Source organism: Cebidichthys violaceus, unplaced genomic scaffold, assembly GCF_023349555.1.
Source record: "Cebidichthys violaceus isolate CVI_PGR_0920_01 unplaced genomic scaffold, fCebVio1.0.p SCAF_1, whole genome shotgun sequence".
NCBI classification, from domain to species: Eukaryota; Metazoa; Chordata; class Actinopteri; order Perciformes; family Stichaeidae; genus Cebidichthys; species Cebidichthys violaceus.
This window is the reverse complement of record NW_027176262.1, coordinates 2710445-2729934: the sequence shown is the minus strand read 5'-3', so window position 1 is coordinate 2729934 and position 19490 is coordinate 2710445. Positions and strand designations below refer to the sequence as shown.

At 42.5% G+C, this 19490-nt stretch overlaps 1 protein-coding gene across 2 annotated transcripts in view; it reads right to left on the bottom strand.

Moving 5' to 3' along the window:
- The window catches only part of LOC137869042 (chloride channel protein 2-like), a 115568-nt gene that overhangs the window by 20672 nt on the left and 75406 nt on the right, over positions 1-19490 (bottom strand). For both annotated transcript variants that reach the window (XM_068706140.1, XM_068706148.1), the window contains 6 exons: positions 19397-19490; positions 19157-19241; positions 17765-17920; positions 7650-7719; positions 6875-6985; positions 3870-4083 (listed from right to left, as the gene is read on the bottom strand). The exon at positions 19397-19490 is cut by the window's right edge and continues 8 nt beyond it. In XM_068706140.1, the coding sequence (XP_068562241.1) occupies positions 3870-4083; positions 6875-6985; positions 7650-7719; positions 17765-17920; positions 19157-19241; positions 19397-19490 (730 nt within the window). The remainder of the gene's footprint in view (positions 1-3869; positions 4084-6874; positions 6986-7649; positions 7720-17764; positions 17921-19156; positions 19242-19396) is intronic.

The following is a 19490-nucleotide window of genomic DNA, read 5'->3' as shown; positions in this document are numbered from 1 at the left end:
AAGCTTTCATATGCACTACTGGGTCTGATTAGAAAGAAGGAGTAGAAATATATATGTGATCTGTGCGTGTGCGTGTGTGTGTGTGTGTGTGTGTGTGTGTGTGTGTGTGTGTGTGTGTGTGTGTGTGTGTGTGTGTGTGTGTGTGTTCATATCTGCAAAAGCTATACATAAATAAAAGGAGAAGAAATCCAATTCTCTCCATGTCAGTGTGGGTGTGTGTGAGCAAATGTTCATGCCATCATGTGTTTGTATCGCACGGTAGGCGTTACACAAGTGTAGTCCCTGTGTTTGTGTGTGTGTGTGTGTGTGTGTGTGAACTGTTGCGTGGGTGTGAGATGGATAATTTCCAGTTTGAGTGAAAAACACATTCCACTTTGACGGGGCGACGCTACCTTCAGTACCCACCCCCTCAACCCGGCGGCCCCTCCTCCACTCTCGTATGCTGCAGTATTACCACACACACACACACACACACACACACACACACACACACACACACAAAGGGCTGGTGATGGAGACCGGTGTGAGAGGAAGAAGAGGTAAGCAAGTGAATGAAGAATGGAGTGAAGTAGGAGCTTTCTGTGCCGTGACTCAAGTTCATAGTGTGTGTTATTAAATATAGATGATTGTAGGAGATTACATTTCTGTGTGTGTGTGTGTGTGTGGACTGAATGTTTACACACACACACACACACACACACACACACACACACACACACACACACACACACACACACACACACACACACACACACACACACACAAGTCTCCTGACAGTTTCTCGATCATCTTTACGCCTCACCAACTTCTAACATTTCCAAACGTATGTCATTATGTCGAGATAATTTGATATTTTTGATGATAAATGATCATGTCATGAACTTTGTTCATTTGGCATTTGCACACACACACACACACACACACACACACACACACACACACACACACACACACACACACACACATCATTGAGTATAGATGATGTGATTGTGTGTTGACTGATGATTACCTCATGTTGTACTGACACGATGACACACAGAGGATTTGTCACGTTTTTTCCTGATTCAATTTCTAATTCAAAAATTGAATTTGCTAAAGCTTTCAATCATTAATACTTGATGAAGTTAAACAGACCTGCAGAGACAGAATTAAATTAACGGTAAGAGGATTATTCACCATGATATTGTTGTAGTTTGGGCGTCATTTACATCAGTTATTTAGTTAACATTACTAAAACAAACCGTTTAGACCCTTTAGCAGAATGATGGAAACCGCTTTCTTTAGAAGTAAACCCAAAGTGAGCCTAAATTGCCCGTAATCATCCCTCATTGCAGTGTGGTAGTGCAGTGTGCAAAAAACACCATAATTAGCATCTCAATTCTGGAGTGATGTCACCGAAATGGAATCGGTTCCTCCTGGAGTCCAGGTGGACGTTTGAGTACACACACAAAGACAATATGTCTCCAGGTGCTTCCTGAGACGCTTACGGACGACCTGAAAAAGATATATTCCACACGTTCTTCTTGTCAAAACCTGACGGCTTCATTACCCACAATGCAACTCTGTCGTTGACAGTTGGGCCAGAGACTCAGATGCATCTCGCCAGTAGGAGCTAATGAGGAGCGGGCTGCAGACATCTGGTGACGTCGCACAAAAATGTTCAAACTCAAGTCTGTTTTGGGGCTGAAGACGAAAAAGTGACACTCGAGGACATTCATCACTGGAGACACAAACGGCTTTACACTACCCCCCCCCCCCCCCCCCCCCCCCCCACACACACACACACACATGTGCAGCAGAACTCCCAAAGACCTGTAGACTTTCTAACAATGTGAGGACATCTTTAATGAACCTGACCAGTCACCGGTCACCAGTCCGGCCCTGTTCCAGAATGAAGACGTACCTGATGCTGCGTCTGTGCCGTTTATGAATCGGATCATTAAAAAGCAGAGCTGAAGCGCGACAACGACCGAGACGACGGGAGCTCTGGATGCATCAACCGGTCCTAGAAACCATCCAACAAGCGGTCCCAACAGAACTGGACCGTAAACGTGCAAGTAGCTTTCTCAAAGCGTCTCACTTAATCTCACCTAATGTCAAAAAATCTATGCACATAATAATACAAATGGATCGCACGCACTTGAGTGTTTTCTATGTTACACAATAATCAAAGAGAGCAGCTTCTCCTTCATTCTCTCTCTAACACACACACACACACACACACACACACACACACACACACACACACACACACACACACACAGGATGGAGAGGCCATAAGGTCGCAGTGGATAATAAGGACAGAGGAGACGAGGACAGCAGCGATGGACAGAAAGAGGAATAGATAACGAGGAGATGTGAGATGGTGTCGGGTCAACCGAGGTCCTGACGTAGAAGAAGTGAAAGACCCGAGTAGACGGCCACAGGAACTGAAGAGCAGACGGAGGGTGAAATACATTATTTTGTTCTTCCCTCATTACTCCCAATCTGTGAACGATGCATCCAAAACTATTATCTCCACCTAATGATTTGCCAGCATCCGTAACAATAACCGTCTCCAAACAATTAAATGAAAAGTGCTTCTGTGTGGTTGTCGCCGAGCTCGGAAAGCAGCTGGTAATCCCATTCAGTGTTGTGTGGTTGGTGTAAATTAATAATATGGGAGGGAAAAGCAATTAAAAGCCATGTTAGGGTTGAACCATTGAGCCAGGCACCTTGGGTTTCTGTAATGTGAAATCCTCTCTGTGGTTCCAGGTGTACCCCGAAAGGCAAGAACGTGTGCTATCCGGAGTTCAACACCTAAATTAAAAGCCGTATTTAAAACCATTAAGACTCACTGTGCACTCAGCTTCAGCCATTAACACGTTACATTAAAGACCGGCAACATTTACACAGTGAGCCATTATGTGACTAATTAAATAAATAAACCCCCGCAGAGCAAACAAACAGAAACTTTTAACAAACAAAACTGATGGGGCTTTAAATAGTGATTAAGTACGGAAGCCCAGAGGGGACTTTATTATAAAATTATAACGTAAACTTGAAAATAGAAATGTAATTCCACATTTATAGTTATTTGAGTAAAAAGTAGTTAGCATGGTATGTGAACTAAACATACATGTTACTCTAGCACATGCAAGCTAACGTGCTAAAAGTAACACCTTTAACAGGCTATGATGCTAACAATACGATGCTAATAGGATTTATGTTAGCATGCTAACGTGTAGAAAGCTTGCCTCTGGGCTGAGTGAAGTTAGCATAGCTCTCTCCAAAGGTAACAGAGTCTGCCAAGTCAGCATTTCTAAAGTCCACTAATAAACTTGTTGTATCTTCGTGCTATGCTAAGCTAACTAGCTGTAGCGTCATATTAACCGTGCAAGAGTGTGGTATCGATCTTCTTGTCTAAAAGACATCAGACTATTCCTTTAAATAAGACTTTCACCCACACGAGTCATTTCTTGTTGCAAAGATCAATATAGAACACTGATGCATAAAAATAATGGCAACTTGTTGATTTAAAACCATTGCAGGAAGCTTATGTATTTGTCCTATAGGTTAACCATACTATACCTTGTTTTTATCAATGAACAATTCAACCTCATGAAGTTTTAGCATGGTTATACAATGTGTTAGAAAATGTTACATTGGTTCCAAAATACACCATTTTTTTTTGGAGAATTGTTAAATCATACCTTTCTGTTATTACAAGCCGTAATTTACGTTGATAATTATTGGTTGCAATATGTTTAACTTCTAAAAAAACCCGACCATTTTTAACATTTAGTTGTCACGCTTCCCGTTACAGTACTGCTGAAACAACACAATACTTGGAACGTATTGCGATGTGTTGTGTGTGATGATGTACGTACTCGTGGTGTCCCCAGCCCAGCTCCGGGAGGTAAGGCAGCTTCTTGATCCTGATGATGGAGTCGTAGAGGGACGGCTGCAGCGACTGGGCCACGGCGTTGGCCAGGATCACCGCTATCATCACCGGCAGGATGTGGGAGATCTGGCCAGTCAGCTCGAACACGATGACGGCGGTGGAAACTGTGTGGGTGACCGCTCCCGACAAGGCCGCCGCACCTTTGGGTGGGGGGTGGGGGGGGGGGCAGAGGACAGTCGAGGTGAGCGAATGAACAGAGAAGCAATTGTTCAGATCAGTGGTTTTCAAGGTGGGGTCTGGTGCTAAATAAAGGGGGTCCTTGAGGGGGTTTCAGGGGCGTCATCCATCAAAATGAAAAAAAAAAACATTTTAATATTACCATGATTGCTAAAGGCAATAAATAGTTTTACCATCCCTTATACAATAGAGAGGATGTTGTACAATACCAATGACTATAACAAAAAACAAACACGCTTTGTTCTTAAGTTAAGAATAAACTTCATTCTGTAGTCATTTTGAAGTATAACTATGAATTATTTTCCTGTGAAGCTTCTTTTTCATGCTTCTTTAAACTCTGCTACATTTATCTGACAGCTACTGTTACATTACAAACACATACTTCACCCAGTAGAGCTATGATGAGCTAATGAAACATGTTATATGTCTAAAGATGAGCTCCATCGCCACCACCCATCAACCTAAAATCACTACTATAATAATACAATAATTACCTTCTTATATTATATTCTTCTGCATAGCAAGCACTTTTACTTTTGATACTTTATTTAGCAATAAAGTATTATTATTGTTGATCGTGTTGATACATTTAGCATTTTACATCGTGGTTTTTGTCACTTACTGATGTGAAGAGCCTGTTCAGTACATAAATGTAATGTATTAGTGGACTCCGTACTGTAATAAAAATATCACTTAATGTTTTTTTTCTTTTAGAGGCAGCTGTAAGATGCAGCACATATACTGGGATGTTCACTAATGGGTCGATACATGTCATACAGAATATGACAAACCTTTACTGTCCTAGAAGTACATAAAAACATAAACATGTCTACTGCTGTTGAACCATCAGGATGGATGGTCACAGAGTTGAGTTACACTGCTACCAACATAAAGAGGACACAATATCAATATTTCTATAAATAAGGTCAAAAATATCATACACACAATATATGTATTATAGTCCTAGTATTATGGTCCTCCTGTTATCAATTTCCTGGACTGAACCGTTACATACTCTCACTTCACATTCCTCTCCTGTATACGAATAAGCCCCCCAAACAAAACTTATATAAGTAATTCAATAGGGCTCCATCATACTTCCAATTGTTTCCCCATCCAATAAAGTGTTGTGGAAAGAGCAATATAAAAGCTGCATCAGAGCAGACCGAGCAGCGTGGGGCGAAGTGAGACGGAAGAAAATGGACGAGTCCAATCCAATAAATGAAAAAGAAAAAGAAAGAGAATGAAGGCATTAAAATAAAGAGAAACGAGAGCGGAGAGAGAAACAGATGGTGGGCGAGAGAGTCTACAAAGGCCGGTCTCACTGTTCTTTCTTGTAACTTAATTAAGCCCGTGTTTATATATATATATATCCTGCTCACATAAATGCTAGGGCTCCCTCTGCCCGTCCTAACATTTAATCCTTAAAGTGAGCCCCGTTGTGAGATGAAAGAGGCCTGTGAAGCGCTGAGTCATCGGCAAACAGTGCCGCCGCGACGACAACAACAACAACACTAGCAACAGCAGCCCAGGAAGAAAACAGCCACCGCAGACCTGAAGCGTCTGTCAACAAGTAGCTCGGTGGAGGGACTCACAACTCTGCATCTCATTAGACGCACAACATCGTTAGACATGAAATACAATAAAGATCTTTTTCTGATGTTGCAGGACGAAAATTAACAAAAACATCATCACTAAGAGTGGCCTGGTTGAAAAGATATATATAGATATCTATCTATCTATCTATCTATCTATCTATCTATCTATCTATCTATCTATCTATCTATCTATCTATCTATATATATATATATATATACATATATATATATATAGACATAAGTATTGTACATATTCATGAATATATTTGGATATTTTTATGATGCGTCAGACCATTAGGAACAAAAAATGAAGGACGACCCTCCTTATTTTATTAGAGAAGAAAAAAGCAAATGACTAGAAAAACGGGAAAAACATCAGCGAGTATATATATATATATATATATATAAATAAAGGATAAGAGGAAGAATACTCTGCTATTTCATATGATTGACTGTTTGGACCTAAAGGAAATAATAGATGCTTTTATATATCTCTGAGCCACAGCGAACAACAACTACTACGGTACAATTTCTATTTCTTCGCAGAAGTTTTGAATTACGCAACAAGTTATATTTTCAACTTCCAAACTTTTAAGTAGGTTATGAGCCCTTGGCAGCAGCACTACGAGCTGTGAAAGTTTGTCATTTTGTCAGCTGCTGTCTGAGCTGTGCAGCCAGATTTTTTTATTTTTTTTTCCATTAAGTCCCGTCCGGTGATCTTGCAAATGTAACTGGAGTTTGAGTTTTGATCATATCCCATGTCTCCTTTCATCACGGTCCATCTGGAGTCTTAACTTGAAAGCTGTACATTAAGGCATCGGGCCGGAGCAAATATTTATCTTCATTCATTTTCTATGAGCCGCGGGAAGAGAAGTGAAACATTTTACTCAAGCGGAAGCACCGAAGCCTCACAGAAACCTAATGAGAAGTAAAAGAAATAAATGAAGAGTGCATTTTGTCTTGAAAAGACTGAATCACTTTTAAAAAAAGCCAAGTTGGTTATGAGTGAGACATATTTGCCACTAATACAATGGTTTGTAGAGCAAAAACTAAATAGGGCTTTTAAGAAACAAAGTAAAGGGAAAACATTAGAAAAGTACTAAAAGTGAGAATTCAGGGAGTGAGAATAGGTGCCGTGATTGCGTCTTTAACTTACCCACGACGGCGTAGCCTCCTGGCACTATGGGGTAGATGGTGCCATCTGTGTTAATGCCATCTGGGAACCAGGCTGCCATGCTCTCTCCAACCAGACGACCAAAGGCTGCCCCTGATATGCAAGAACCAGAGAACACAATCAACACTGGGAACAACAAATAACACTAATGTACTGTATTACTGCTCTAAAGTGGCAGACGTATTTACTCCTCGTAAAACAAAAAACAGTTCTCTGTCATTTGAACGGTTGCCGAAACATAGAAGGCCAATGTCTTAGCATAAAGCATGGCTACGGTGTGCGTATATATTTTCACTCAGATAATATTTAAGAATATGTCATTGCTTCTCTAAAGTGGAATTAATAGATTGATGTTTTGGTGGAAAAAAAGAAGACAATTAGCTTCTTTTTGCCGCGAGTTAAATGAGAAGATTGATACCAACGTCTCATGTCTACTCTGTCCGCTAACAATGAAGCTACTGCCAGCAACCGGTTAGCTTAGCTTCACAGAAAACAGCTAGCATTGCTCTGTCTAAGTGTCATCTTGACACTTTGGTGTCTGCGCGGTAAACAACCGTGCTAGTTGTCCGATTCTGTAAACTTTCAACGGAGTCAGGCTAGTTGGTCCCCCCCCTATTTCCAGTCTTTATGCTAAGCTAAGCTAACCGGCTGTAGCTTCAGCTTTAACAAACGTATACGAGTTTGGTATCAATCTTCTCGCGCAGCTCTCATCAAGAACTTCCCTCTCACACAGACTACTTTTCGCCGGTATTCTTACCGATGACAAATACCGGCATGAAGGCTCCGCAGGGCACTGGGATGGTGGTGGCCAGAGCAGACATCCAGAACTAAGACAGAACAAAGAGAAAGACACGACATCAAAAGAAAGACCAGGGTGGCATTTCAATTAGCCGCAGTGTACCGTCCTGTATGGCGGCCATGCGGAGCTTATTGCCGAGGTTAGATTGAGCTGTCACTTTCAACTTTTCAGTTGACAAAGACCCTGAAATGAACCCTGGGTAATGAGCGGGCCCCGCCGATCGGCCGACACTGTGCGGAGGAAACTGCTAATTAGGAAAGACAAACAAAAAGAGGGAAATGTCACCAATGACAATGTGTGAGCATTATCGTCAGGTGTGTGTGTGTGTGTGTGTGTGTGTGTGTGTGTGTGTGTGTGTGTGTGTACCTAAGTATAAGCAGATATGAGTCTTAAATGGCCGACATGCTTATTTTGGGGAAAATAAAAACCTGTGCAGATTCATAAGGCTGTATTCAAACTAAGTACCGTTCACACACACACACACACACACACACACACACACACACACACACACACACACACACACACACACACACACACACACACACACACTAGTGTGGACTCGTTAGATTAAACATCTCATTCAAATTCTGTTTGAACCAGTGTAATATTGATCCATCCTAGTAAATATATGACTGATCATTATAACCTTGACATTGGAGGTGGACAACATTGACTAAGTCCATATTTCGTACATAATTAACTTTTTTTTTTTAAATGTCACATTTATTATTTAAACAAAGCCTTCAGACCAAGTGTCTTAAAGCTGCATTCTCTCTAGTGTCCACCAGGGGGCGACTCCTCTGGTTGTATAGAAGTCTAGTCTAAAATGACTCTACTTCTCTCTTGATTTATTCCCTCAGTAAACATTGTAAACATGAGTTTATGGTCTCAATCTCTAGTTTACAGTCTTCTTCAATACAGCATGATGTTCATTTAGTACATTATGGTCCATTTAGAGCCAAACAGACCATAAAGCAGGGGATGCTTTAGGGGCGGGGCCAACTGTGATTGACAGGTCGCTGCCTCTACTAGAGACTTATACAGCGTCACTACAACATGCTCATATATACAGTAAAATACTGTAATCCTATATACACGATAAGATACTGTTAAATAGATTACAGTAGTTACACTGTATAATAGCAGCAAACTAGCGTCTCTGCTGCCAGTATTTTACTGTTATTTCACGGTGAAATTGTTTAAAATGTATTGTACAAGCCATTACACAAAACTTCCTCGCCGTAATAATCTCGAGGTTTCAAATAGACTTCTTAATTACACCCATTGCTCCGTCTCTCTCCATCCCTCCATGCCTCCCGTCCTCTCCCTCTGCTCCGTCTATAGTTAGCTGTAATTAAGGCCGGCTGCCATGGTGAAGTAATGGATCTCCGTCTGTAACCTTACACCGCCGCCGTTTTCACACCCAGCACACACACACACACACACACACACACACATACATACGTGCGTAGGTGTTCACACACACCCACGCTCACATCCTGACACTGACTCATCGACGAGAATCAAAGCTGAACGCCGCCAGGCGCCAGAGAGCAACAGACACACAACCGGTTGGATACACAAAATAATTCTCTTGAGGGAAAAACGTGACAGCCGTGGGGGTAATTCTTCGGACTTCTCGAGAATTGTCTTCTTCTTCCTCTTCCACTTCGGCCAGTAAACCTTAATAAGAGCCGGGAAGGTTTAAAGGATGTGTGGAACTCATAACATGTCGGCTTTAACTTTATTACAGAGGCCACGAACTCTGAGGAGGAATTTGAAGAAGAAAGAAAAACGCACTACAAGGAAATTTAATTCAGTTGTAAATCTACAGTTAGCCATGAAACCAGCTGTCATCTGAAGCGTTCGACAATGCAGTGGATCATAACGGTGTCTAATAACGGCCATAACGGGTCATAAAAATGTGAACAAATATCCTTTTTATGGGGTTGTTTAAACACTATGTGACAACCGCAGAACCATATATTGTTCAAATGGATTGCTGACAAACAAAGAACTGTCAACATCATAAATTATTTTTTAGAGAAGTTGCAACCTAAAAACTAATATTTGCTCATATAGGTATAGCAATGAATTCAATTATAAGAGTTAAACTATTGAGACATCTGTTGTTGTTTTGTCTTATTTATTGTCTAAAGACCCAGAGGGAGCAATTATAGACAATTAGACACAAAGACAAAACGTAAGTGATCATTAGAATCTAGGAGTAGCTGACAAATTCAGCACACACACACACACACACACACACACACACACACACACACACACACACACACACACACACACACACACACACACACACACAGGTGAGTGTGACAGGACGCCTGCTCTGAGGTTTCTTCTCCGGCTTCGTAGGACAGGAGACATAACCATGTGTCCCCCTCCGGGTGGCTCGGGGGTTACCAAGGAGATGGACACTAATAGCCACTAATGACATCATCACCTCTGGCTGGAAGTTTGGGTCCTCAGTAGCAATAACGATACGTGTGTACTTCTACTTTTAACTAAGTATTTCCACAGTATATCAGCCGATTAGACTTTATGATGCACTGTAGCTATGGTATTATGATTTTGTATTATTATTTTAACATGAACAATAAGCAGCTGGTCAAGGTGGAACTCAAACAGTGCAATACTACAGCAATACTTGTGGAAATGTACACTGCTGTTTTGAAGTATCGAGTTCTGCGTTTTGGACGTCGCCATCTTGGATTACGGCCGTCACCATGTGGTTTTTTCGCAACCAATGAACGGAAGTTATCAGAATGCAGAGGAGTGACGTAGAGACGTCGTATACGTCTCTGGTAGAGACATGTCAATCACTGTGTAGCCCCGCCCCCTAAAGCATCCCCTGCTTTATGGTCTGTTTGACTCTAAATGGAGCATAATGTACTAAATGAACATCATGCTGTATTGAAGAAGACTGTAAACTAGAGATTGAGACCATAAACTCATGTTTACAATGTTTACTGAGGGAATAAATCAAGAGAGAAGTAGAGTCATTTTAGACTAGACTTCTATACAACCAGAGGAGTCGCCCCCTGGTGGACACTAGAGAGAATGCAGCTTTAACACACTTCCACATTGACTTCATCAATCTCAAACTCCGTGGTTAAAACCATGTCTTGCTGAACCCCCCCCCCCACACACACACACACACAATTTACAAGGTCTTAAGCCTTATGGAACAAATGTACTACAAAGTGATACAATCAGGCGGGTAGCTTTCATTTCTGATTCCTGAAGCACTTTTCACAGAGTATGACCGTATAGTTGAGACTTGATCATTTTAACGAGACGTTAGCATTTCCAGAAATATGTCTACATACTCTTTTATTTGCTCTTAATGTCCTCCTACAGTAGCTACTGCTATATCCATTTTTTTGTGAAGCAGCTATGACTCACTCCCCTCCCCCCCAGAAGAATCATTAAATTTTCATCTAATCTAATCGAATGTAATCCAAGTGTACATCTCACTGAGGTAGTGCATGACCATAAAAATTTATGAGGATCTCCGACCTCAAACTGAAGGGGGCACTTTGATAAACCGTGGGAGGGAGCAGAAGCCTACGGGCAGGAAAAGCAAGCCGAGACTTGAGTGGGTTGTTGGTTTAAAACCGTAAAAAAAAAGGGCAAAAACAATTGACAGCAGTGAAAACCTTCTTCACTGAAATCCAATTAAATACGACCTAATGAATTTTGACGGCGGATTTAATGAGACTTATAGTTATAGAGCCGCTTCACGGCTAAACTCTTTTAGAAAGAGAAAAAAATCATTAAATTCAGTCAATACAAGAGACTGATTTCATAAGTAGACGTTATTAGTGATGCGTTTGTTCACCTAAAATAGTAGAAACTTTACCCAGACACCTTATAAATACTAAATATTTTCATGTGACTCATAGCAATCAATATAGAGCAACGATAATGAACCATTATGATTATAATACATGACATTCTGAACCTAATCAGCAGATCAGAACCTTAAATATAGAGATGATCTCTCAAAATGATTGTAAACAAATAACATGTATCTTTGCTGATGTGAGCGTCCATCAAGGTGCAAATATCAATTCAAAGAGGTCAAACTGAACATGACACGGTGTGTCGTTTGTCGTGTCACCAGTCATAGTGGTCATTTTTTGATCTATTTCGGTTGTTAAGAGAACTACCGTTATAATACCGCCGACTCATTAGACCAGGGGTCTTCAACGTTTTTCAGGCCAAGGACCCCCAAACTGATAGGGAGATGGAGCAGGGACCCCCTACTATATATATATTGTTTAAAATTGTGTTTTGTATTAAACTGGGCCTAGTGCCATGTATAAACACACCTTGCTATTGTGCATTCAATACTAAGCTATTTAAATAATACACAGGTTCATAAACACACCTTGTATAATAATCATGCATACAAGCTATTCAAATTGACGTTTTTATTTTAAACAGAGATGTGGAAACGTACCACTGCCATGCATAAACATACCTGTTATCTTGCATACAATACTGAACTATTAAAATAATGGACAGATTCATGTTTTTTGGTTTGAGTAACAAAACGATCCATTTTCGCTCATTACAATGTCCATACATACACTTAATAATAATATACTGGCCTCAGTAGTTGGCTGTTGTTGATAGAAGCTGCAGTGTTTCAGCCAGGAATATCTTGCAAAAATGATTGCACAAGGATTCGTGGGTGAAGTAAATGTCGTTGTTTTTAAAAAAAATTTACAACGGTATCTTCTTTTCAAATAATGTTGCAGCGTGCGTCTTTGTGTCTGGGATCTTAGTCAGCTGGGGACTGAAAAGGCTCTCGGCCAATCACGGGGAACCTGACAGAGCCAGCGTGATTGGCACAGCAGCGATAGGGGCGGGTAGAGATAACATCTGCCTCCATTTATCCATTTGTTGGATTCATGTGGTGTATAAGGTTGTGTATTTAAAGACATCTAAAAAAAAATAAAAAATTGTCTAATCAACCAAAAATTTTGCGGACCCCCTGCAGTACCTCCACAGACCCCCTAGGGGTCCCGGAGGCCCTATTGAAGACTTCTGTATTGGACCAAACAGAAAGCACCACATGAATTAATTTAGGATGGACAAGACAGAAGGCGAGCTCTCCTCGGAGTCGAACACTTGAAACACAAAGAACAGGAAACCGATTCAGCCTCAGCTCAACGACCCAACGCAACCTCGGCGCGTTATGATATTTCTGTGTAATTTGCGAATAAAACGTATCGTTCATCGCGATTCCTGCTGAGCCGAGCTGAACGCCTCGAGGTTGCGATTTGAATGTGCGAAGACGCGACCTGCTGTACTGCTTCACTCCGGCTGCACCGCTGGAGGAGGAAACACAGACGGCTTCCTCCAGGTGAACGTCGGCCTTTTCATTAAAGCAAACAGATATAACCGATAGATACGGCGCAGCCAGATTAATTGCATATTTATCATATAATTGATCAACACTGCGCCGATTACCGATGGGAAATTCTTGAATTTCATCAGATTTTAATGAAGGACACGTGCACATCTTTAAACAGATTAAACATCATCTGTTTAATTCTTAGTGGAGAAATTTAGGGCCAGCGGCTGAGAATAACGTTTTGCATAATAATAATTTTCTTTTTTTTTTTAAATTGCGCTTATCCTCCTTAATACTGTTGACACCTGTTAAACAACAGTGGCAGATCCATCAGGGATTTATTCTAGCTAAAGAAACCACCGTCCTCAGCAGATTTTAGAGAAAGCTAAGCTAATGTTAGCATCCGTTAAGCTGGTTGAACGCGTCAACTTTGTTAAAGTTTCCAGTTGACTGAGAACTCTGAATGAGCTGTACATGTATATATAGTATATATAGAATAATAATAATAACAACGGCATATCCCACATGTCTGAATCTTTAGGATTAAGGCCTTACACTTTTGTTCTTGTATTTGTTGTCGCCCTCTGGGTTCATTCAGAGCAACAAAAAGCCATCTAGCCATAGCCTTCCATTGAAATACGTGAACATTTCACCCGTTACAACACCTCACGCCCCCTTAGGTCTCGATTCGACTTGATTTATCATAACTTTCAGCAATAGGTTCAATTCTGGTGACCGAGTTGAAGTTGAACACGAGAATAAAAGTGCAAGAGAGAGAAAAACCCCCAAAAAAAACAGGAGTGAGGAGAGAAGGGAAGGACGCTCGGGTCAAGGGTACGGCTGCAGTTATGACGCAGTATCCAGGACGCCTATACTGTGTGTGTGTGTGTGTGTGTGTGTGTGTGTGTGTGAGAGAGTGTCACATTCAGAGGACAGTCTATCGCCTGGGGGCCTCAGGGGACCCTCAGGGGCCCTTCTTCTATTCCCACTCCAATTACAGTCCCGCCAGCTCTGTCACTCCGATGCGCACACACACACACACACACACACACACACACACACACACACACACACACACACACACACACACACACACACACCTGTATATTAATAAAAGTGTTCCTCATAGAGAGCTGTTGATGTGCCTAATTGCACACCACTAAAAATAGCCAAATAAGTTAGAAGGTTTCTGTGTGTGTGTGTGTGTGTGTGTGTGTGTGTGTGTGTGTGTGTGTGTGTGTGTGCGTAGCCCAACAAGCTACAAATACACAAAACACTTTCTCGGCAGTACAACAGGTGCAGTGAACTTTACAAAGAGCAACGTTTCAAGGCTTTCCACTTTATGTGCCGTATCAAAAACGAACACACACATAATTAAAGTATTTATAGCAGATCTGTTTGCTGACCGGCCGACACGGACATCCTGACCGACACCGGAAGCTTTCCGCGCACCTCAAAAGTTGAGCAGCTGGAACGAGAGGCCTTACCAGAAGTTTCAGCATGAAAAGGAGGCGCAACGAGACAAGATGGCTGCCATGTCGAATAAAAGAACCATTCATTAACCGAGAGGAGAGAGGGAGAGAGAGAGCAATCTCCCCCTTTGAAAATCACCAGGCTGAATCCAAGAAAAACCAAAGGCTGTAATTAGACGGAGCCATTACAGCCTCACTTTGAATGCTGTATGTGTGTGTGTGTGTGAGAGGACGTGTGTGTGTGTGTGTGTGTGTGTGTGTGTGTGTGTGTGTGTGTATGTGTGTGTGTGTGTGTGTGTGTGTATGTGTGTGTGTGTGTGTGAGAGGACGTGTGTGTGTGTGTGTGTGTGTGTGTGTGTGTGTGTGTGTGTGTGTGTATGTGTGTGTGTGTGAGTGTGCGTGTGTGTGTGAGAGGACGTGAGTCAGTACGTGCCCACGGATAGATGCTGAGAGCAGCTCGATGACATTTTTGCAGGTGGGTGATTAAAGTTGGAAAAGTGTGTGTGTGTGTTTCTGTCCTTCTACTGTACACATGTCACCTCAACGTCACACATGTGGGATGAGCTGCATTCTCTCTAGTGTCCAGCAGGGGGCGACTCCTCTGGTTGTATAGAAGTCTAGTCTAAAATGACTCTACTTCTCTCTTGATTTATTCCCTCAGTAAACATTGTAAACATGAGTTTATGGTCTCAATCTCTAGTTTACAGTCTTCTTCAATACAGCATGATGTTCATTTAGTACATTATGCTCCATTTAGAGTCAAACAGACCATAAAGCAGGGGATGCTTTAGGGGGCGGGGCTTACAGTGATTGACAGGTCTCTACCAGAGACGTATACGGCGTCTCTACGTCACTCCTCCGCATTTCAAATATGGTCACTTCCTGTTCATTGGTTGTAAAAAAACAACATGGCGACGGCATTAATCCAAGATGGCCGACAGTGAAATCGCCAAACTTCAAAACAACAGTCCACAAACCAATGGGTGACATCACGATGACTACGTCCACTCCTTATATAAAGTCTATGGACCAGACGTCAGGCTATTTCCATAAAAGGAGAGGAGGATGATGGGGATGGGAAACACACACACACACACACACACACACACACACACACACACACACACACACACACACACACACACACACACACACACACACACACACACACAAATGAGAGAACGGAAGTGTTTTTTCTTCAGATTATAGGATTCAGTATGAAACATAATATTGTCATTTTTTGGGGATACGTGACGGACAGAAAGCTTGAGAGAGCTGCTCTGTATTGTTCTGCTCAGAAACAACGACGGAGAGCCGGTGAGTCACTTCCTGTCACTGCTGTCACACATTCACTTCTGTGCTCACAGAACTTTAACACCGGAGCTTCCGGCCAGAGTTGGATACCCGTTTCACTCGTGGTGTCGTTTCTAACCACGGTACCGGCAGTAGCTCAGCTAAGCTTATCGGAGTTATTTATAATAACGCGTGTTATTCACTCTCATTCACACAGTGATACCATGCGGGGTCCCACCTACCCACGAGGACTAAACAAACATTCACACAAGGACTGAAGTAGCCGGGGATCGAACTGCCGATATTCTGATTGGACGGCGGCCCGCGCTCTCTCTCTGAGCCACAGCCCACCCGTTCCTAAAGATTCGGGTCGGGACCCAAAGGTTTTATTGGAGTTCGCTCAATAAATCAGCAGAATTTCTTCAGTTCACCTTTGAGCCACAAGAGGGAGCCTGAATGTTCGTATTGTTCTGATAATTGTGCTGAAAACAGTGTATATGTTTTTAATCATAAATGCATAAAACTAGATTTCAAAATGTTTTCTTTAACCTAACCTGCAGCCGTTTGTAAAAGGACATTTCATTTCAGCCGAACAGAGCGGCTTGGACAACTAACGGTTCCGTTAAAAAAAAAAAAAAGCCAATCTAATCACAACACAAGCAGCACTCTAAACACAGAGTTCAGCTGGGCTCCAAACTTCTCTCGTTATCGAGAGCCAAAGAGAAACAGGAGGAGACTTTACATGAAAGAGAAAATATACAACCTTGTTCTTTGTCCCTCTGAGGGCCGAAAGTGCAGCGGCTTGGTTCCGACACTTTCCACCACAGTGATTTTGTATATTTTAAGCCAGATACCGATACGTTTAAAGTAATATCCACCTTCCCCTCGTGACTTTCACCTCGACAACAATGAAACCGGCTGAGCGATCAAAATACTTTATATGGATGTCTTCATGCCGTCTAATTTCCTGACATTCCCAATGATTTTTAACAGACTTAAAAGTAGGCTTTAAGGTATCTCGCTATGTTGAAACAAAAGCAAAGATGCTGCTGTACACCTGTCCAAAATATGTGTCAGCGCTGTATCACATCTAAAAACAGAGACACTGATAATAATAATAATACTGTTTTGTATTGATCGTCTTAAAAGAAACCTTTGTTTTTTATTCTGACTCCTTGTCATTGCCCTTAAATGGAGTAAAAATAGATCATAAAGCAGGGTATGCTTTAGGGGCGGGGCTACCTTGTGATTGACAGGTCGCTACCCGGTCTGGGAGTTTGTCCGTGTTTTCGTCATACACCTTTTAACCCTTTACAGTGTATGTTTTCTTCTTCATGAAGGTTAATTGTAAAATTTTTGGTTGCCTAAAAAAAACATTTTCAGCGTTTGGTTGTACTTGGCTCCACCCTCTTCTGGATGCAAAAAAAAAAAAAAAGATGGCAAAGTCCAAAAAACAAAATGGCGACAGCCAAAATGCCCCATCATTCAGTGACCTACAGCACTAAGTGTAACCCTGAGGTGTGAAGATATAAGCTCCTACACACCGTGTGTTTTAAATGAATCTCATCAGCTCCGTCACTCAGCGATATCGCGTCAAAGAGGAACTTTAAAACGGCCAAACTTTGTAACAGCGGTGAGGCCACGTTCCAACTTTTCACTCAACATGCTCTCCTTTTGTTCTTTTACCAGAGACGAGCGGAGATGGGCTCTGATCCAATACCTTCCCATTAGCCCGGGTCCAGCATTAAAGAGCAAAACCCTCCCATTTATAAAACCGCCATGTTCAATTCTGTCCTCATTACCTTCCTTTATCTTGAAGGCCACTGTAGCCACCTGCAGCGTACCGTATGCGTGGGAAAGTGAGAGCGTGGACAGACTATCAAAAATGTCCACATCTTCTCTGGGTTGTTCTCTCCTACCTTCATGACGATGAAGAGGACCAGGGTGACGAAGACGTTGACCTGCGGGTGCTTCCAGGCCTCAGAGTGTCCGATGTAGTCGAACTCCTCGGCGATGCCCTGTTTGGCCCACGTCCGGTTGTCCAGCAGCGTCACCAGAGACTCCTTCTGGGTCAGCTGAAGGCCACAGGAAGGGGACATCGTCAACATATGCAAACATGGGAAAGGGGGCGGGGCTGGGCGGGGGGGTTCTTTCTATTCCAGCTTCTTTCCTATTTTAACTAAAGGCTAACACCACCGAAATGAAGAATTCCAACAGCTGCTCTCTCTCATCGAGAGTCATCGAGCATAAGTACTGTATGTTCAGCAAAGTGCTCCAAACTGTGAGTAGACCCTGTGACTCCCTGTACCGGAAACATGTAGTTAATATGTGCTAATCTCTGTTCTTCTGCCCGTTGACATGCATTCACTTAACTCCGAGAGGACTCTGACATGTGACTCGATGGAGGATGATCGCCCCCCTTTCAACTCCGCGCTCTCCCGAGTCCAGATGCAAATGTAATGTATGTATATGCAAATCCTTCAAATACACTTCGAGGAGACGACGAGCTGAAAGACGTCACTGAGGATGTTAGGCAGCAGACAGGGAGGCGTGAAAGCCGGGGACGGCTGTCGCCCGCCGTCACGGCTCTGACGGCTGAAGGGGTCTGAGAGCGAGACGCCGAGATTTAAGACGCCGAATCTGGAGCGTTTTAAGAGGAGTGGGTCAGTGTGGGCCGAAGCCTGACTCACCCTCTCATTAGGAAGCAACGCTGACAAATGGTAGAGGTGGGTGTGTGTGTGTGTGTGTGTGTGTGTGTGTGTGGCTGCACAGGATATGCCTTTGATAATTCTGATAATTAGACAGAAGAAGGGGGTGAAATTGGAGAGAAAACACTCACACACACACACACACACACACACACACACACACACACACACACACACACACACACACAAGTCATCCCAGGAGCAAAAAGGATTATGCTCATCCGTGCACACGCACACACACACACACACACACACACACACACACACACACACACACTTGAACCTGTGTCGTGAACATTAAAAAACAGTCGCACACAGACGTGAACTTTAATCAGGCCGTTATGAAACGATGACACGACTGCTCTGAGAAAGGATCCAAAACCACAACAGCATGCAGTGAATATATATATAAATACAGTGAACATATAAATCATGCATAGAGGTGCTCAGTGAAAGCATACGAGGATACATTCAGGTGTGAGATACTGTGATTGGCTGCAGGTTAGATATATTAGTTCTAACCGGCTCACTTCCACATTTTGGATTTGCCAGATTTGCGGCTGCGGTACGGCGATGTGCTGAGCGGGTGTGAACAGAACCTACCTTTCCAGCCATGAACTGTCCAAAGCCAGGTGGGAATGTTAGCGTGGAGACAAGCAGAGTGACCAGCGCCGGATACAGCAGACGCCTGAGAGAGAGAGAGAGAGAGAGAGAGAGAGAGAGAGAGAGAGAGAGAGAGAGAGAGAGAGAGAGAGAGAGAGAGAGATCAAACCGTAGCTTATGCATCAAACAAAAAGTATAGCTGTAGTCAATGTAGTGGAGTAAATCGAAGGTTCCTCTTACTTTTTCATGAGGAACCTGTTGATGGCCTTCTGTTTCCTGATGAACTGGACGATCAGTCGGTTCAGGTAGACAAACAAAGCCCCACCGAAACCAC